The sequence below is a fragment of the Electrophorus electricus genome, chromosome 1 (assembly GCF_013358815.1).
Source record: "Electrophorus electricus isolate fEleEle1 chromosome 1, fEleEle1.pri, whole genome shotgun sequence".
NCBI lineage: Eukaryota > Metazoa > Chordata > Actinopteri > Gymnotiformes > Gymnotidae > Electrophorus > Electrophorus electricus.
Window position 1 is genome coordinate 33,922,121 of NC_049535.1, and position 21,643 is coordinate 33,943,763.

The 21,643-nt window shown below is 41.6% G+C and overlaps 1 protein-coding gene and 1 pseudogene across 1 annotated transcript; both read right to left on the bottom strand.

Moving 5' to 3' along the window:
* Positions 1-6,587: 6,587 nt before the first annotated feature.
* LOC113580892 (primary amine oxidase, liver isozyme-like) lies at positions 6,588-13,856 on the bottom strand. The gene is made up of 4 exons (XM_027015727.2): positions 12,217-13,856; positions 9,770-10,055; positions 8,535-8,667; positions 6,588-8,367 (listed from the first exon to the last, which is right to left on the bottom strand). The coding sequence occupies exons 1-4, from the start codon at positions 13,793-13,795 to the stop codon at positions 8,083-8,085; spliced, it is 2,283 nt and encodes a 760-aa protein (XP_026871528.2). The 5' UTR covers positions 13,796-13,856; the 3' UTR covers positions 6,588-8,082.
* A 4,665-nt stretch (positions 13,857-18,521) lies between these two features.
* On the bottom strand, positions 18,522-21,254 carry LOC113580858 (annotated as a pseudogene).
* Positions 21,255-21,643: the final 389 nt, after the last annotated feature.

The following is a 21,643-nucleotide window of genomic DNA, read 5'->3' on the forward strand; positions in this document are numbered from 1 at the left end:
TGTCTAGCATTCAGTCTCTTGGTGGTCTGGAAGTGCTCCAGAACACTGTGAAGGGGTGTCGGGCTCCCTTGAGCCAGTGCCTCCAGTCCTTGAAAGAGAGTTTCATTGATAGTAGCTAGTAGTTCTGTTCTTCCAGACTTAGCTTCTAGGAGAAGTATGCGATGGGCCTCTCTCTCCCGTATGTTGAGACAGCACCGTGTCTACTCCTATGTCGGAGAGGTGTCCACCTCCATCACAAACACTCTCTCTGGAGAGAGAAGGCAGTATTGGGTTCCTTGAAGGAAGTCTGATCCATTATGGATAGATTCGGCACCTGGGGCCCCTTCCTTGAGGGATATGGTGCAGTCCCAGTCGTGATGGGAGAGAAGCTGAGTGGCCTTCCTGGGACTGAAGACACGCGCTAAGTCCTTGTACTCCTGGGGAACGGGGACCTGCTTATCCGTTCTGGGGCTCTCTATCGAGGTTGCCATGAGAGGCACAGCCTTGCTAGGGAAGCACCTTCGGCTGCATGATAGCGCCCACTGCAGGATGTGGTTTTTGGGCCACAGCACTTGCAGATTGTGAGCATGTAACCACGGCAGATCTATTGTGAGAGGGTGAGAGAAGGAGAAAAAAGATGATGTGTTCCGTGTGCTCCCCATCAGTGATGAGGAGGATGTGAGGAGTGACATAGGTGATGTAGCCAGGGCCTACTGGGCCCCCGTCCAAGGCCTGCACACTTAGAGAGGAGGGGATGTCGATGGCTTTTATCTCCAGCCTCTTTGCAAAACCCCAGTCCAGTTCCCAGCAGCCCCCGAGTCAACTAGGGCAGAGGCAGAAAGCATACGGCCCTTGTATGACACTTCCAGCGAGTCAGGGAGTCACACTGAGCGAGTCAGGGAGCAACTCACCACGTTGCTGCCTTTCTTTTTTTTTTGCGTTTTTTTGCGTCCAGCTGCTCCTCAGAGGTGTCGGTCTGCTGTTACAGTTCCTTCCTGTTGTGGCGAATTCCGATGGAGATGACAGCGTCACTCCTGCAAGACGCGGTCGTAGGTAAATAGCGAGGTGTACCACCTTGTTCAGAGTGTTAGCCTCCTGTTTGCAGGCTAGCTCTACCTGCAGTTCTGCCCATAATCCATCCAAGAACGCATAGATCTGCGCGGGTTCGTTCCAATGTGTCCCCGCAGCCAGGTTCGTAACTCCATGGCGTAAACTCCATGGCGTAATCCGCAGCAGATCTAAGTCCCTGCCTCAAGCGTAACAGTGCTTGTCCACAGAGCTTCCCCTGATGGGGATGGTTGAACACCACTCGCAGTTCCCGCATGAAACCCGAGTAGTTGTTCGTTAATGGCGAACTATTGGTAACCAAAGCAACTCCCCAGATGCGTGCCTTACCCATGAGCCTGGAGATCAGGAATGATACCTTTGCGTTTTCCTTTCTAACCTGTAGGAGTATAAATAGGGAGATCTAGAATGCGGAGCAGGTGTCTCCTATTAAAAGACAGGTGACTTAGAGCTGTTATTATATATTGTTATTTAGTAATTAATGGTATAGTTACACTAAAACACTGGCTATGTAATGTAGTGTTGCTCTGAATCATTCAGATAAGTTCCTTTATAGAAATAATCGCTAAATAAAAAACATGGAGTTTAGGAGTTTAAGATCATGTTGAAGTTGGAAAACGTTGTGCAGTTGTCAGAAAAAGGCAAATCCTGCCCAAAATCAGTCTGATTATCCTTTTGTGCATGTCCAATTACAGTGCAGCAGGAGGAAATGCCATTCCTGGTCTGCCTGCATGCTTTGTTTATGCTATCTGTGGCTGCTTCAGAGGGAATGCTGATAAGGGAAAGGGTAGGCTTTGACCCTCCCAAGCACAGAGCCCCATGGCCCAGAGGCATAAATCCATAGGAAGTTCTTGGAATTCTGTCTCTGTGAGACTGGCTTACCCATATATGTATTTCCAGTGTTACATCTGCTACACATGTTTGTGTAGTGGTTTGAAGTGGTCTAAGGGTTGTTGCTCCTCGTGAGAAACATGCATATGTTCTGGAGAACAAAAGTTCAGTAAGTGTATACATGCAAAAATGTCTGAGATTCTGAGGGCACCTCACAGAGGGCCCCTCAACCTCTGGGTTTTGTCAGTGTTAGTGGCTCTTCCTTGGAGTTATCTTACTGACTGTTTTTTAATCACTCAGACAGGCCAGTTTCATGTCCCTTCAGCGTGATTATAAATCATGGCGATGTTCTCACCATACATAGCCCTGCTCCTAACAACACATGTAAACAGATCTGTCATCCTGTTAGACCAATAACAAATTTAGTGATGGACAGTTGTTTTTATTTCTGTCTGGCAAGTGATTTCATGTGGTGTGAGTCTGTAAGTGTGACACTTAGCATATCAGGTTTGGAAGGTTTAAAGGGGTAAAGGCAACATTTTCCACTAAGGTCATTCATTTCTTCTCACTATAAAAACAGACATTTTACATTTTAAATGAAAATTAGACTGTCTGACACAAACTTTTTCAACTCAAGTCATTCATATGTCCTTCCTCTGAAAAAAACGGTTTTGCATTCTGATTCTTAACTCAGCTTAAACTGCATACCGATTAAACTGCATACCACAGAACTATGGGCCTTTAATGAAGGCAAAGGCACACTGATGAAGCACTGTTTATGTTACAGAGCACCGGTGAAAGGCTTTAAAATGGGTTACACCCCTTGTGATAGTAATATCTACAAGGGAGTTAGAGCACTCCCAGTGTGGATGACCCCTGAGAATCCATAACATGGAGGACACGCATTACTAAATTCAAACCTCTTGACTGTGAAACTTGTGTACATACCACAGTGCATATTCTAACAGTTTCTGGGATGGAAGAGAGCCAGTTCAAACAACACCTCATATATATGTATGTGCATGTGTGTGTGTGTAATGGAGTCGAAAATTACCACATTGAATTTAAAATGAGTTGAAAACTTTTTTATAAGTAATTTCTATATCATATATTCATCATGTAATATATTATTACATTTTTGTGCATGTAGGAATGTGGGAAAAAAGAACAAGAGAAAAAGGGGAGAGGCTTAACTATATTTTTCCAGAGAGAGAGAGAGAGAGAGAGAGAGAGAGAGAGAGAGAGAGAGACAGAGACAAGTTGCAGCTGTTGTAAACATCTTATAGTGCTAAAGATTTGTTTTTATGCAGAAAGAGAGAATAATGAGACAGAGAGAGAGAGAGAGAGAGAGAGAGAGAGAGAGAGAGAGAGAGAGAGAGAGAGAGAGAGAGAGCTATTTCTGTGCCCTTATTCAGACACGCTCACGATCAGACACTAAAGTGGAGCTGTGAACCACTGGAGCCCATGGATCTGGAGATTGCTTTGACACAGACCACCATGTGGATGACACATGAGACAGCTCTGATAAATGCTCTGTCCATGAATGGTTTGACATGACAAGAATGTACCTGAGAAAACAGAAAATGTCCTGTATCTGATCAAGCTGAAGAGATAATGTACAGATAGGCAAAGCCAAGGACGCTTTGTCAATTGGTTTACGGAGTGACGAGTCACTAGATGTGGAGCAACCCAGAGTTGATCAGCACTGTTCTTCTGTGATAATTCAGTGACAAACTGTAATTTCTGCCTCTGATGGATTTTCATGCCACCCTGCCAAATCCCAGAGAAAACCCAGTGACATGCTGGGGGGGAGAATGGAAAACATTAGAGAGGAAGTGGCCCAAATGTTTGTTTAACACTGTCTCCATCATGAGCTCTGTGTTTAAAAGCAGTCCTATCTATCAGTAATTGGGCTGCCAAAGACATACAGCAAAGAACACAAAGAACACAGGGGAAGCAAAGCCCAGCCATGAGCTGTGATACTTTTTGTCAGCTCAGTAGCCATGCTGCAAAGCTTTGCAATGGGTCTGTGTGTTCCCACACACTATTAACCTTCATCCTACAGCATGTATCTTCCTTCTCTACTCAGGCACACGCCCATGTGCTTCTCAACAGCTTCTACTCTTGTCAAAAACGTGCCCAAAACCCAAGACTTTCCTGTGATTGGTCAGAGAAGTGAACGATCTTTGCCTGTCATGAGTCAGAGTCATTGTGTGACTACTGATCCTGATAGAGCACAGAACTGTTTATATGACTCTGACAGAGAAACAACGAATTGTCCATCTGTGTGTCCAGATGTGAATAGTCCAGAGCACATTAACACTGTAGCAGGATGTTAGAATGGATCAAGTAACTGAGATGTGAACATCCTCAAATTAACTCTGGCTGTGAAGCCAAAAAACCTTCAGATTGTTCAGAAACTGTGGATCTCACTGATAGTGCTGACCCTGTGCTCCTTGAAGTGTTAAGCAGACATGCATTTGGAAGAGCTTTGGGAGAAAGTTTGGAGTGTGTGGGTGGGCTCCTTTGTTGAAATCTGCTGAACTGTGACACATATTAAAGCAACTTTAAGTGGTGTATGTATGTGTGAATGTGGAGACAAAAAAAAGAACAGAAAATTGCAGCCTCTTATATGTGCTCTGCCAAAGAGATAGATCGAGAGAGAGAGAAAGAGAGATAGAGAGAGGGAGTGAGAACAAGTGAGATAAAGAGAGAGAGAAAGCGAGAAAAAGAGAGAAAGCAATAGAGCGGGAGTGAGAACAAGCGAGAGAGAGAGAGAAGGAGAGAGAGAGAAATAGAGAAAGAGAGAGAGAGAGAGAAAACAAGCGAGAGAAAGAGAGAATTGATACAATTGTTAGAATGGTCCACAGTTCATGGTCTCACTCTGTACGACTGAGAGATCAAATTCCTGCTCTGTGCGGATGATCTAGTTGTGCTGTCTCCCACTGAACAGGACCTACAGCAGAGCCACGACTTGCTGGAGACTTGCGGCCCAGCAGTGAAAAAAACACGTTTATGTTAGGCGCAAATTAAATAAATCATGCACCCACTTCTAATTATTTATATATCAAAATAATTTAATCAGGAAATGTAAACAAGCACTGAGTGAACTCAGAGAAAAAGGACACAAAGCTTTCCATGCCATTAAACCACAAATATCAGATATTAAACCATGAATATTAGTGAAAATTCCAGTTAGAATTTATCTAGAAATTGAACCCATTACCTTGTATGGCAGTGAAGTGTGAGGTCCGATTACAAATGAAGAATTTGGCAAATGACAAACACCCAATTGAGTTGTTGTATAATGAGTTTTGTAAACAAGTCGTAAGGGTTTACAGAAACATCACAACCAGTGCATGCATGATAGAATTAGGCCAATATCCATTAATTCATTATAAAGATACAGAAACGAGCAATTAAATTTCTTGAGACATTTAAATCCAATACCATTATAAAACTCTGCAATACCAAGAGTTGTGCAAAGAACAGTCCCCTCACTCAGCTGGTCCTGAGCCACTCTTCCAGTGACTCACTAATACACATCTCACAGGCTCAGAGGAAAAAGAACAAACCTGATCAGAATGTGTAAACATGTCATTTACTGGGAATTTCAAATAAAATCACAAAGTTTATGTTATCACTAAACAGTAAACCATGGCAGACTACCTGACAAAGGTGACTGAGAAAAAATGAGAACCACCTTGATGAAGTACAGACTCTGTGAACACTGTCTGACTATAGAGAGCGACATACACAAGAAATCTTGGCTTCCAAAAGAGCAAAGAGTTTGCCAAGAGTGCAAAGAACACAAAACTGAACTACAGCTGCACTTTCTAACAGAATGCTCAAAATCCAAGGAGATTCATAAAAAAACTTTCCAAAAATTCTTAAATGTCCCAGATTTAACAGCCTCTCTAAAATTCAGAAATGACCACACCTGCTAGGGGAACACAAGGCACAAAGAGACATGAACATTATTAGCACAACACACCCTCGTCTGCCATGCTACTAGTGATAGAAGGGACAGTGAAAATGTCAGGAGATACATACACACACATGCAAATGCACACCTGCATATGCACCCCCCCCCCCACACCTACTTTATTTCATTAGGATGCGTTTTCCCTTTCCAACTGTGATGCATTACAAAATTTAATCTTTAATCTTTAGTTTCCTTAAAGTATATAAAGCTTAATTTTTGTAGTATTATTATTCTTTAGTACCTTCATACTATGAAACCTTAGAACTGACATTATAAATGCACCACGCCAATAACAATGCAGGGGGCAATGCAGAGAGTGGCGTTCAGATGTGCACACACACACACACACACACACACACACACACACAACACAACACAGAGAGTACTGTTTGGATGTGCACACACACACACACAATGTAGAGAGTGCCATGTCTGAGTGTTTAGATGTGCACACACCCAGGTGTTGATTGTACTATTATGTCTATGTCTATTGTGCTATTATGTCTATGTGCTATTATGTGCTATATACGTCTGTACATTTGTGTTGGAGTGCTTGAAGGTATCAGTCAGAAAAAATATATGCAATGTAAAAGTAAGCTCTTTAGCAAGTGTTTGGATTGTGTGAGGTATAGATCTTGACCTCAAATGTTCCACATGATTCTTCTTATGATTCATCTTTATTATGTGATTGCCTCACAGAGATTAAAAAATAGATCACAAACCGATCTTAAACTGATCTTTTTATTTGACAAAGTTAAATACATTTCTATGACCAAAGATGTGTATATAGATTTATATAAAGGTTACATGTTCAGTATAACCTAGCTGCAATTTACAAGAGAGAAGAAATAACAAGAAAAAAACACACATTAAAAAATGTGATTAGTATTTTGTAAATTCAATGTTTTATCCAAATGATTGTGTATCTGAACAAGGAAGCAACAGTGGAAAGCTACAGTTAAGGTTGATTTACTCTGTAAATAAAATTTTCATTCAGTATTTAAGTTTTTCTATAGGCCATTTGTTCATTCCCACACATACATGTTAATTAACAAAGACCCTGATTGGCTATCACTGCCAAACTTTTTTCAGCCTTCGATTTAAATAAAAAGAAAAGGCATATATCTGCACAGTATAGAAGGCTGATTAATTGAAAAGGCTTGAATACAGTTAAAGTATCTGTGCATGACGTACACTAAATAATAGAATCAGTAACGATGTACACTAAATAATAGAATCAGTAACATGACGTACACTATATAATAGAATCAGTAACATGACTTACACTAAATAATAGAATCAGTAACATGACGTACACTAAATAATAGAATCAGTAACATGACGTACACTAAATAATAGGATCAGTAACATGACTTACACTAAATAGAATCAGTAACATGACTTACACTAAATAATAGAATCAGTAACATGACGTACACTAAATAATAGAATCAGTAACATGATGTACATTAAATAATAGAATCAGTAACATGACTTACACTAAATAGAATCAGTAGTTTCTTTACTTGTCATTTCCTAAATTGTCCATAATTTATGCCATTGGTGCACTTATTGCTGATGATTGCTTGTACAGTACTCGTAGGAAAAGGGGATGGTCATATGCAAAAAAAAAGGCATGCAGGTCCTGAAAGTTACAGGCGAGTTAAATATGCATGGGTTATTTAAATGTAGTCAATTATTAATTAGAAAATATATTGAAAAAAAGACAAGATTCAGCCTAATTCTCACTGCAGACTATAGCAACCCAGTCCACAGACCAAAATGGTTAAACACCACAAACCAATCAGAGGGGATTATATGTGATTTTTTATTTACAGTAAAACCCACAAATAAAGTAACACAGTCTGAAACGTTGTTCTGACATTTCACTTTATAAATATTGTAGTACAGAAAGTTACTAAACCAGAGTACAACTTTACAGTAACAATGCCTATATTCTGCTATTGTTCATACATTGATTTTTGAAGTATGTATGAGAAACGTCTGTCTGTTGCCTTTGGACTGGTGGGCGTGTTTAAGTGGGGCAGATGGGCATGCTTTGCAGTGAATTTCACATTAACAAAAAAATTGAGAAAATACCTGTATTGACCTTTATTTAATATTATCATAGCAATGCTGCTGGTAAAAAAATTAATGTACCACATATACAGTCATGATATTTTAAAAAGAGTTGATGCTTTTGAAAAAAGGAACAAAAAACATCATTCTTCAAATCGCATGACCCCTTCAAATCCGTGGTAAGTGAAAGGGTCCAGTGATGGACTACACAGACCTTTATCTAAACATGCTATCTTGTTGTACTCGCAGTCATTCTCTGAACCAGGATTGAAGTACACACCATCAGGCGAATGGATGGAGGGATCTTCATCAAAGTAATTGTGCGGCCTCAGAAGGACCCCGCCCCCGTTGCCCACGGTAACAGTGTTGGGGATGTCCTCAGCATGTGGAATATGGAGGAAGCCTGCAGTAACCCAGGCAACCAGGTCCTGGAATGAGAGGAAATCAAAACAGCTGAAATGAACAATTAATATCAGCCGTGATTAAATTCAACAATCAATGTAACTGTTGTGAAACAACAAGCAATTGTTAATGGTGGCATAAATATTTCATGCCACAATTCATATTTTAGTCATGAAATCTGAAGTCCACACACCTCATTATCAATGACCTCATTATCCTCAATATACTTGCTGAAGTCAACCACTGGGTCCCACATGTAGTTCTGACTATAGAGGCTACTGCTGGTCTGCTCCTCATCTTTATGTTTTGTTATGGCAACTTTGTATCTGAGTGAGAGAGAGAGAGAGAGACAGAGAAAGAAAGAGAGAGAGAGAGAGAGAGAGAGAGAGAGAGAGAGAGAGAGAGAGAGAGAGAGAGAGAGAGAGAGGAAGGGAGAGAGAGGGATGAAGGACCAGATAAAGAGATATAGCAAAGCCATCTTACAACTATGCAGCATTCTGAGGCATAAGGTGTATCAAAACTGACTGTGACCATCTGTAACACGATTTGTAACATGATATTTGTAACTACATATTTGTAACTGCACAATACATATTCATAATAAACGCATATGTGCATTTGTATTTATTGCTGCAGTTCAGCCATCAGCCGTAGACATCAGTCCTGTCATGGCCCCTCCCCCATCTGAGGATTTTCATGGTAGAATGAAAAAGTTGGATTCTTTAATGTATTGGTATGAATGAGGAAAAACAAATCCTCAGTGAAGCAGGTAATTTACACAGTAGCATTATTATGATTTTACATATCAGCTTTCTCTAGCATGCCCCTACTGAACAGAGCAGAGAGTAAATCCAGTAGTTACCAGCTTTTGTATTTTTAACCATTAGGTTTAGTGTACAGATACTGAACTTTGGGGTTTTACTATAAGACCTTCTTCAGTTCTCCTGGACATGCAAGTGTTGGCCAAACTGCAGTTATCACTTATGTTTAAAAAATCCTTCAGGGTTACTTTCAATTTGAGCAAACAAATGAGGAAAACAAGTGGCAAAACCTTTTTGTAAATATATATTTTCAGCTGAAATAAGTCAGTGTTTCATGAAATCAGATGCATTAATGTTCATCACAGTATTTGTGCTTTTGATAACTCTATATTGACACGATTCAAATCAGCTCCACAGTTCTGATGAATGTTGGTGTCTGGAGTTCCATCTGATTGTTATGGCAGTGCCGTAAGCTGGTGCAGTAAGCAGTAGGGCACATTATATGTGAGTGAACATGAGTCTGTATGTGAATCTGTGTGAGAGTTTGCGCGCGAGTCTGTATGAGAGTCTGTATGAGTCTGTGTGAAAGTTTGTACACGTGTTTGTATGCGAGTCTATATGTGAGTCTCTATGTGAGTCTGTATATGAGTGTTTATATGCATCTCACCGTGCCCAGCTCATACTCTTCTCCTCAGGCTCACTCTCAGGAAGGTGGTCCCCAGCAAAGCTCACCACCTGCAGCTTGTAGGAGCGCTGGTGGCCCCAGCAGTTGGTCTGATTGCTGGCTACATGGAGGTAGCGGGGCATCTTGCTGTCATAGCGCAGTGCCCCGTCTCTCTCCGTCCTGATTTGATTCTCCACCAGATGTGGGATCTTCGCCTTGCGCTGCGGCATCCAAGGTAATGGTACCTCCTCAAACACCATGTCTTTAGTCTGAAACACATTCTTCACACCTGCAGGTTAAAACAAGATGACATATGTATGGGTTTCCTCCCGGGCCTCTGGTTTCCTCTCACTGTCCAAAAACATGGCAATTAGGTCCATTGGTTTATCTACTGTACATTGTCCTGGTATGAGTATCTCTGAATGATTGCATGTCTATATGCCCAGTGGTGGATGGTGCTCTGTCCTGGTGTGAGTGTCTCTGAATGACTGTATGTCCACGTGCCCAGTGGTGGATGGTGCTCTGTCCTGGTGTGAGTGTCTCTGAATGACTGTATGTCCACATGCCCAGTGGTGGATGGTGCTCTGTCCTGGTGTGAGTGTCTCTGAATGACTGTATGTCCACGTGCCCAGTGGTGGATGGTGCTCTGTCCTGGTGTGAGTGTCTCTGAATGACTGTATGTCCACGTGCCCAGTGGTGGATGGTGCTCTGTCCTGGTGTGAGTGTCTCTGAATGACTGTATGTCCACGTGCCCAGTGGTGGATGGTGCTCTGTCCTGGTGTGAGTGTCTCCGAATGACTGTATGTCCACGTGCCCAGTGGTGGATGGTGCTCTGTCCTGGTGTGAGTGTCTCTGAATGACTGTATGTCCACATGCCCAGTGGTGGATGGTGCTCTGTCCTGGTGTGAGTGTCTCTGAATGACTGTATGTCCACATGCCCGTTGGTGGATGGTGCTTTGTCCTGGTGTGAGTGTCTCTGAATGACTGTATGTCCACATGCCCAGTGGTGGATGGTGCTCTGTCCTGGTGTGAGTGTCTCTGAATGACTGTATGTCCACATGCCCAGTGGTGGATGGTGCTCTGTCCTGGTGTTGTTCTTCCTCCCTTTCCCAGTGCCTAATGCAGTCCCCAAGGGGTCTGTGGTTTCCAGTTGAGAGTACACTGTGTGTGACTGCTGCTTCTCACTGGTGTGTGTGTTGTGTGGATGTAAAAACTGAGTATTTATTTATTGTAATTGTCCTAATAATAATAATAATAATAATACATTAACGGGAAGGTAAAGCAGCTGCTTAGTTTAGCGCCTTATTGAATGGAAGGCACAAGGAGCAAAATCTTTAGTGTTAGTGGTCATTAATGGCTCCTCCTTATGTTAGTCAAAAAATGTTTGGCATGTAGTCAAAAGAACACAGGCAAATAGAATATTGTTGAATTTTGAATTCTGAATATCAATATAGAAATATTGATGGTTAAGGACAAGTTGAATGATTTCTGTGAATGACCAGTTTGTTACCAGTAAATTACTTGGTAAGTCAATATAGTTAAAGCAAATTCTTGGGCTTATGGGCTAGCACACACATAAAAGTAAACCTGAATCTCTTGCTTTGGCTGTGATTTGTTTGTCGTATCATGATCATGATACGTTGGACAATGATTGCAAAGAATTTGACTCAGTTGATTCAACTTTTAAAGTGTCCTATATTTACACTTTATAAATCAGATAAGTTGGATAGATTAGTGGACAATTGCTGGCACCCACCCAAAGAGAGAAAACATAAATGCATGAATGGGTGTGGTCATTTGTTCATAAGATAGTATGACTACAATGGAGATGAAAAAAATTCCATGAATCTCATTTCAAGCTGGCATGTATAGCAATTCAACAACTTTCAGATAAAAGCAGAGGGTTCTACAGAGGGTTCTGAAATGTGTGTACTATATGGTTTCTTTTTTGTGTGAGAAAACTCACAAACCATAAGAACACGATCCTGTTTGAATGTTTCCGCCAAATTCATCAATAGCACTCGGAAATCTTTGAATGGAAAATTGGAGTGATAACGGCTAAGGAGATCAACCCCAGCCAGGTCTCAAACCTCAGTCTCACAGGAGTTAAACATACCCAGACTACCAGACCAAAGAAGCAGCTTGCTGCCCAAGCAGACAGGGAAGCTTGTGACCTGCCTCAAGTGACAATCCCTGTCACATGCCCAGCTATTCTTTAGCTGGTGACATTCCCTGTCACCACAATTCTGATGCCTGACTTCGAGGATACCACAATCATTCCATCTATAGTTTTTTTGTTGCTTTAAAAAAATGCAAATCTAAATCACCTACTTGTAATTTTGATCTACGTTCACACTTGACATGTTGACTAGTTTATTATATGTTGACTAGTCTATGGCACATTGAGCTTATTAGTAGTTACATACCTAAAAAAACCAATAGGTACATACCTAAAATATCCAGATCCACCTTGAAGTTGACGAAATGTGTGTGGATATTCCCAAGAACATTTTCCGCGACCTGGTGGCCAAACTTCAGACTTCCATCAACTTTGAATGATGACGATATGTAGCCAGTGGCGTGTACTCGTGCCTCCACGGAACCGCTCTGATAAAATATGAAGTCCCAAATATAATCGTAGTTACCTATAGCTGTGATGGTACGGAAATACAAAGCGCTGTTTGCCAGACCTCCGTAGCTGTTATGGAAAAAGTCTGAAAAGTGTCGTCGTAGCGGTCGGCCAGTGTCATGCTCAAACACACATATGGCGTTCCTGTAACGCTGTGTAACATTTGTGTCGATGTAGCGGTAAACGTCTACATAAGTAGCCAAGTAAGGACAGTCAACGCCTCGCACCAGTTCGTGAGCAAAGCGTCCGATCCCGATGCTGGAATCCAGGAATTTAGTAAGGATCATACCTGGCGTGATAGAACCGTACACAGACATCGCCTCTTGAACGCTGAGCTCGTAGGCAATCCTTTCTCCTTTGAATCGAACATCAAACACGCGCATGCCAGTGAGCGAGCTCAACCCAAAGGCGAAATTCCAGTCCAGGTAAATGACCTGGTTATTCCTCACGCTGAATCGTTTACCTTGGACATAATACTGTTGCGGTCCCAAGCCAGTGGGTCTTCTTCTCGGTTTCAGTGATGCATAATTAGAAATGTCTTTGAAGACAATCTTATTTAAACGACTTGTTGCATAGCTCCTTTTAAAACTATTTATGCTCTCAAAATATTCACCATTGTACAATAACTTTTCAACCTTCCAGTTTGAAGAGTTTTTGTCTTCATGATTGATTAAAACTTCAAATCCCACTGGATGGATATACATCCCACTGTAGTCACGAAAAAAGGAAAGCCATGTCTTGCGGTCGCCTGCCGTCACCCCGCGAGGCATTCCCTCGAACGCATTCAGGTTCCTTTGGTTTGGAATATAGCCAAAACTTTCCTTTAGTTCTGTTTCAAGTTTCCGAAATACCTCATTATATAGGAAGGTAAAAAGCTGTACATATTCTCCAATTGTGACTGGTCGGGCCGTGAAAGGTAGACTAGGGAGTTTGTATTTCTCCTTTGTAACATCTCGATGTCGCATGTCCCCAGATAGCGGTCCCACCACATACTCCTTGAGGTACCCGCGCTCTCCAAAGAAGACAACAACCGTTGCTTCACGTGGAGGTTTGGGTCCCTTCACGTCCAGATAGAGCAGAGCATCAGCTTTTTTCGGAAGCAAGAGGTCAATTAAGAAGATGAAGTTCTCTGATGTTCTTGCTGTGGCGGCATGAGAAATTTTTAAATCTGCTTGACCCCACATGTAGTTGCGAACTAATTGGTACTCCTGGGGAGTGAGATCTGCAAATATCAAACTGCGCTCCGAGTGGTTGACTACGATCGACTCCTGCGGTTGTAACTGACATTTTGGAAGTCTATTTGAATTCAAGCACATTAACACAATGTTGAGTATTACCGATACAAGTCCAATTAGTATCAGCAGGAACTTAACAAGGGAATTCGTCACTTGAGCCACCATACCTGTGATTTCCAGAGTGCTACAGCTGCGTCCCTCACTGGAGATGTGAGTACCAGTGAGCCGTCTGGGCCAGCTACACGTATAACAATCCAATCCCCCCTGTGCTGGACCTCAAAATATCGCACACGCCCACATCTGCCTGAGGTTAAATATGTCTTCCATTATAGAACGATTATGCAACGACCCACCACTCAGCTTTCAGTATGTTATCAACTCACCAAGTCAAATGATCAGCAATATTTTCCTACTTTGAATAGGCCTACAAAATAATTTAAACAGGAATGATTTAAACAGGAAAATTGTATTTTAAATTCTATTTTAAACTCTCACCACACACATAAAACCACATTGAGTTGTTAAGTTATCTCAAATAGACTTTCAGACACTGTGTGGCATACTATAAAAATGCACAGAAATTTTGACAAAATGTCAAATTTCAAGGTGGGTGCTACTACTGTTTAAACTATGTAGTGTACTTTGGTTCCTTGTCTACTTTTGTTGCAAGAAGACACAATTCTAACTGAGATGGCAATTATATTATTGAAATGTTTAAAAATAATCTAATAACATGTTCCATGCCATAGTTTCGTTTTCTCCACCCCTCGTTTAATTTTCCACACCTGTCCCTCGTTTAGTTCAGGTATTTAAACCTTGTTTTGAGCCTTGTGTCGTTTGCTGTTCATTGCATTTGTGTTTACTTCATTGCATTTATGCATTCATTGTGGTTGTTAGGCTTCATTGCGTTTATGTGTTTGGTGAATGTTTTTGAAAGCCCGTATATGCATGTATTTATGTTTGTACTCCATGCCTTTGTGTTTCCTAACCTTTGTTATAGCCTGCTTTCCCTGTTTACCTTTGTGTGTTTTGTTTGTTTGATCATGTATCCCCGTAATCTCCGTATTGACCCTGGACTACCCTTATGACTATGACTGTGTATTTGCCCTTAATAAATCTCGGTGTTCTCCACATGTGTCCACCTCCTTACCACTCACCATTACAATATTAACTATAATAAACCAATAGGTTTAGTGTTTGGACACTGAACTTTGGGGTTTCACTATAGGACTTTTTTCAGTTCTGGACATGCAAGAGTTGGTCAAATTGCAGTTGATCATGATGTTGAAAACATTTACATTATTTCATTGAGAGATTTACCCAAAGCAACTTACAATTATGTCTGAATACACTTTGGGCAAATCAGAATTACAGGTGTTGATCAGGGGCTCAACAATGGAGATAGTGAAACTTGAACTGAAACCTTCTAGTCAAGTATGTTAACCACTGAACTATCCCAAACTTGGTCTGAACACTTATCTAAGGAAACTTTGTTAAAAGTGGAGCAAGCTTTTTGTGAAAAAAATTATGCTCTGGTGAAATGATCCTGTCCGCTATTTAAGCAACATTTGGCATCTATCAAATAATCTAATTTAAGACTGTGTTATGCATATCACTGTAAAGAAAATCTTCTGCTTCCATTTTAGTCTATGTTACACTTTAGGCATATAATAAAGTGCCATCAAAACTAGAAGGTAGTTAGAAAACCTCTGGAAATGATTTATTATTAAACACACAAGAACAAACCTGCACAGCCATATAGAAGTAAGATGCATCAAGCATGCAGCAGTGATCATAAATGAGTGGAAAAGAACAAATGGTGAATATGGTGGCGTAGCATGTGGATGTGCTCTCAGTGTTGCTTCGGCTGACAACATGACAAGCAGGTCCTTTCTGAGGTCTAATCTCTTTAGTAGCCTCAGACACTAGAGCTGTGGCCAGGCTTGCATCAGCAGCACCGCGGTGCCATGGTGTTCATGTTCTCTCCTCTGCCACGCGCACACCCATGAACATAAAGCTGGGCTCTCTCTACCATGTGTCTATTTATAAAGAGGCATGCTGGAGTTTTGCCATCTTTCTTGAAGTCAATGATGAGCTCCTTGGTTTTATTGGTGTTGAGAGCCAGGCTGTTTTCTGAGCACTACTTAGTCAGGACATGTACCTCATTCCTGTAAGATGCCGGAAATGCATTCAATCACAATTGTATCATTTTGTATCACAACTGTATTGTTTTCCAGTACTTACAGATTATGGGTGGTCAGATTAGAAATCCAGTATGCAACAGCAATGGTGCTTATTGAGTCTTAGATCTTGGAGTTTGGAGAGCAGCGTGCCTGGGATTATTGTGTTGAATGCAGCACTGTAATCAATAAACAGCATTTGGATTTTTGCTTTTTGGTAATCAAGGTGGATTAGTAGAGTATGGACAGTGGAGATGGCATCTTCCATAGACCTATTTGAGTGGTATGCATAGTGGTATTGGCCCAGAGCTTCAGGAGTTTTTCAGGAGTCTGTATCAGTTTTTCATGAAAACACTTCAACAACGATCAGAGTGAGGGCAACTGGCCGAAAGTCATTAAGGCTTCTGGCAGCGGGTGTCTTGGGTAGCAGTACATTGGTGGCTGTTTTGAAACATTTTGGGGAAAACAGTTTGTGAGAAAGATGTATTGAGAATGTTGATAAATACATCTGCCAGCTGGTCTGTGCATTTTTCAGTATTAATCTAGAGACACTGTCAAGATCTGCTTCTTTCCTAGCGCTCACCCTGCAGAGCATGCATCTCATGTCATGAGTCTGAAGTGTGAGGGGAGATGGTTCTTCTTAATTGTGTTCTTATGGCTGGCTCTTTGTTATCCATGTCAAACCATGCAAAGAATTTGTTTAGCTCCCCTGCTTGTGTGAGGTCACTGTTTGGGTGATGTTTGTTGTTGGTAAGGTTAGTGACAGACAGGATGCCTAACCATCCCAAACTGCTGCATGTGTGCCAACTTAACACATATAATGCCCTTTTCAGCATGACCTTAGTGACACTGTAAACTGTTATACCACCAGACCTGCTGACTGCATTCATTGCACTCAGCAGATGTCGCTGTTCACCAAGACCTTCTTGCTAGGGAAGATCCGGATGCATCTGTGGCCACAGAAACTGATGTATGCCAGAACAGATGTGTATTCTCTTTCTCATCAGCTTGTCAGATGTGTGGCCTGTTTTGCAAAAATGTCCCTTTGTGTGTATTTTCACATCAGTCCTGAAGCTGAAACATAGACCCTTCAGGTCCTTTACTGTTCTGATAGTTGGTTTAATATTAATTGGGGGCCTGCATGGTGACATCTAGAACAGAGAGGTATACTGGCTGTCCCAGGTGGGGGATTTTGAAACTTTGTATGCATCTTAAATGTTTGAGTAAACATGGTCCAGAAGGACCCTGCCCCCGTTGCCCACGGTAACAGTGTTGGGGATGTCCTCAGCATGTGGAATATGGAGGAAGCCTGCAGTAACCCAGGCAACCAGGTCCTGGAATGAGAGGAAATCAAAACAGCTGAAATGAACAATTAATATCAGCCATGTTTAAATTCTACAATCAATGTAACTGTTGTGAAACAACAAGCAATTGTTAATGGTGGCATAAATATTTCATGCCACAATTCATATTTTAGTCATGAAATCTGAAGTCCGCACACCTCATTATCAATGACCTCATTATCCTCAATATACTTGCTGAAGTCAATCACTGGGTCCCACATGTAGTTCTGACTATAGAGGCTACTGCTGGTCTGCTCCTCATCTTTATGTTTTGGCAACTTTGTATCTGAGTGAGAGAGAGAGAGAGAGAGAGAGAGAGAGAGAGATTGAGAGAGAGAGAGAGAGAGCGAGAGAGAGAGAGAGAGAGAGAGGAAGGGTGAGAGAGGGATGAAGGACCAGATAAAGAGATATAGCAAAGCCATCTTACAACTATGCAGCATTCTGAGGCATAAGGTGTATCAAAACTGACTGTGACCATCTGTAACACGATTTGTAACATGATATTTGTAACTACATATTTGTAACTGCACAATACATATTCAAAATAAACGCATATGTGCATTTGTATTTATTACTGCAGTTCAGCCATCAGCCGTAGACATCAGTCCTGTCATGGCCCCTCCCCCATCTGAGGATTTTCATGGTAGAATGAAAAAGTTGGATTCTTTAATGTATTGGTATGAATGAGGAAAAACAAATCCTCAGTGAAGCAGGTAATTTACACAGTAGCATTATTATGATTTTACATATCAGCTTTCTCTAGCATGCCCCTACTGAACAGAGCAGAGAGTAAATCCAGTAGTTACCAGCTTTTGTATTTTTAACCATTAGGTTTAGTGTACAGATACTGAACTTTGGGGTTTTACTATAAGACCTTCTTCAGTTCTCCTGGACATGCAAGTGTTGGCCAAACTGCAGTTATCACTTATGTTTAAAAAATCCTTCAGGGTTACTTTCAATTTGAGCAAACAAATGAGGAAAACAAGTGGCAAAACCTTTTTGTAAATATATATTTTCAGCTGAAATAAGTCAGTGTTTCATGAAATCAGATGCATTAATGTTCATCACAGTATTTGTGCTTTTGATAACTCTATATTGACACGATTCAAATCAGCTCCACAGTTCTGATGAATGTTGGTGTCTGGAGTTCCATCTGATTGTTATTGCAGTGCCGTAAGATGGTGCAGTAAGCAGTAGGGCACATTATATGTGAGTGAACATGAGTCTGTATGTGAATCTGTGTGAGAGTTTGCACGCGAATCTGTATGTGAGTCTGTATGAGTCTGCGTGAAAGTTTGTACACGGGTTTGTATGCGAGTCTATATGTGAGTCTCTATGTGAGTCTGTATATGAGTGTATATGTGCATCTCACCGTGCCCAGCTCATACTCTTCTCCTCAGGCTCACTTTTAGGAAGGTGGTCCCCAGCAAAGCTCACCACCTGCAGCTTGTAGGAGCGCTGGTGGCCCCAGCAGTTGGTCTGATTGCTGGCCACATGGAGGTAGCGGGGCATCTTGCTGTCATAGTGCAGTTCTCCGTCTCTCTCCATCCTGATTTGATTCTCCACCAGATGTGGGATCTTCTCCTTGCGCTGTGGCATCCAAGGTAAACAAACACCATGTCTTTAGTCTGAAACACATTCTTCACACCTGCAGGTTAAAACAAGTTAACATATGTGTGGGTTTCCTCCAGGGTCTCTGGTTTCCTCCCACAGTCCAAAAACATGGCAATTAGGTCCATTGGTTAATCTACTGTACATTGTCCTGGTGTGAGTGTCTCTGAATGACTATGTCCACATTCCCAGTGGCGGATGGTGCTTTGTCCTGGGTGCCATCCTCCTTCCCCTTCTTTGTGCCTAATGCAGACCCCAGGGCCTTTCGCTGGTTTTCACTGTGTGCGACTGTTGCTTCTCACTGGTGTGTGTATTGATTTGAGTTTTTATAGATGATTAAGCATCCTTGGGTATGGGGAAGGCACTGGATAAGTGTAGATACTACTACTACTACTACTAACACTAATAATAATAATAATAATAATAATAATAATAATAATAATAATAAATATTATTATTATTATTATTATTAAGAAGAAGAAGAAGAAGAAGAAAAAGAAAAAGAAGAAGAAATTAAAGTTAAAACAGCTGCTTAGTTTAGCGCCTTACTGAATGGGAGGCAGAAGGAGCAAAATCTTTAGTGTTAGTGGTGATTAATGTTAGTCAAAAAAGGTTTGGCATCTAGTCAAAGAATACAGACAATTAGAATATTGTTGAATTTTGAATTCTGAATATCAAATCTGACTGCAAATATAGAAATATTGATGGTTAAGGACAAGTGTATGATTTCTGTGTATGATGACCAGTTTGTTACTTGGTAAGCCAATATATTTTCAAGCAAATTCTTGGGCTCATGGGCTAGTACACACATCAAAGAAACACAGATCGAGGAATGCCTTCAACAGGCAAGAGTTTTTCCCTTACAATCTCCACCGTCACCTCATCTTTTTCTTGTACGAATTTTTTTAATTCATAGCTAAAATATCCAGATCCACCTTGAAGTTGACGAAATGTGTGGATATTCCCAAAAACATTTTCCGCGACCTGGTGGCCAAACTTCAGACTTCCATCAACTTTGAATGATGACGATATGTAGCCAGTGGCGTGTACTCGTGCCTCCACGGAACCGCTCTGATAAAGTATGAAGTCCCAAATATAATCGTAGTTACCTATAGCTGTGATGGTACAGAAGTACAAAGCGCTGTTTGCCAGACTTCCGTAGCTGTTATGGAAAAAGTCTGAAAAGTGTTGTAGCGGTCGGCCAGTGTCATGCTCAAACACACATATGGCGTTCCTGTAACGCTGTGTAACATTTGTGTCGATGTAGCGGTAAACGTCTACATAAGTAGCCAAGTAAGGACAGTCAACGCCTCGCACCAGTTCGTGAGCAAAGCGTCCGATCTCGATGCTGGAATCCAGGAATTTAGTAAGGATCATACCTGGCGTGATAGAACCGTACACAGACATCGCCTCTTGAACGCTGAGCTCGTAGGCAATCCTTTCTCCTTTGAATCGAACATCAAACACGCGCATGCCAGTGAGCGAGCTCAACCCAAAGGCGAAATTCCAGTCCAGGTAAATGACCTGGTTATTCCTCACGCTGAATCGTTTACCTTGGACATAATACTGTTGCGGTCCCAAGCCAGTGGGTCTTCTTCTCGGTTTCAGCGATGCACAATTATAAATGTCTTTGAAGACAATCTTATTTAAACGACTTGCTGCATAGCTCCGTTTAAAACTATTTATGCTCTCAAAATATTCACCATTGTACAATAACTTTTCAACCTTCCAGTTGAAGAGTTTTTGTCTTCATGATGGATTAAACCTTCAAATCCCACTGGATGGATGTATATCCCACTGTAGTCATGAAACAAGGAAAGCCATGTCTTGCGGTCACCTGTCGTTACCCCGCGAGGCATTCCCTCGAATGCATTCAGGTTCCTTTGGTTTGGAATATAGCCAAAACTTTCCTTTAGTTCTGTTTCAAGTTTCCGAAATACCTCATTATATAGGAAGGTAAAAAGCTGTACATATTCTCCAATTGTGACTGGTCGGGCCGTGAAAGGTAGACTAGGGAGTTTGTATTTCTCCTTTGTAACATCGCGATGTCGCATGTCCCCAGATAGTGGTCCCACCACATACTCCTTGAGGTACCCGCGCTCTCCAAAGAAGACAACAACCGTTGCTTCACATGGAGGTTTGGGTCCCTTCGCGTCCAGATAGTGCAGAGCATCAGCTTTTTTTCGGAAGCAAGAGGTCAATTAAAAAGATGAAGTTCTCTGATGATCTTGCTGTGGCGGCATGAGAAATTTTTAAATCTGCTTGACCCCACATGTAGTTGCAAACTAATTGGTACTCCTGGGGAGTGAGATCTGCAAATATCAAACTGCGCTCTGAGTGGTTGACTACGATTGACTCCTGCGGTTGTAATTGACATTTTGGAAGTCTATTTGAATTCAAGTACATTAACACAATGTTGAGTATTACCGATACAAGTCCAATTAGTATCAGCTGGAACTTAACAAGGGAATTCGTCGCTTGAGCCACCATACCTGTGATTTCCAGAGTGCTGCAGCTGTGTCCCTCACTGGAGTAGTGGAGATGTGGGGACCACTGAGCCCTCTGGGCCAGCTACACGTATAGCAATCCCCCCCCGCCGCCGTGCTGGACCTCAAAATATCGCACACACCCACATCTTCCAGAGGTTAAATATGTCTTCCGACGATTATGCAACTCTCAGCCCACAACATTCCACAAATCATACCGATCACTGGAACAGGTTGGATTGAAAGACAGCATGGAGGCACTAATCATGGCAGCACAGGAGCAAGCTCTGAATACAATCAGTAGAGGCTGGGATCTACCATACCAGGCAGAAGCCCAGATGCTGGCTTTGCAAAGATGCCCCTGAGACAATCCAGCACATAACAGTGGGATGC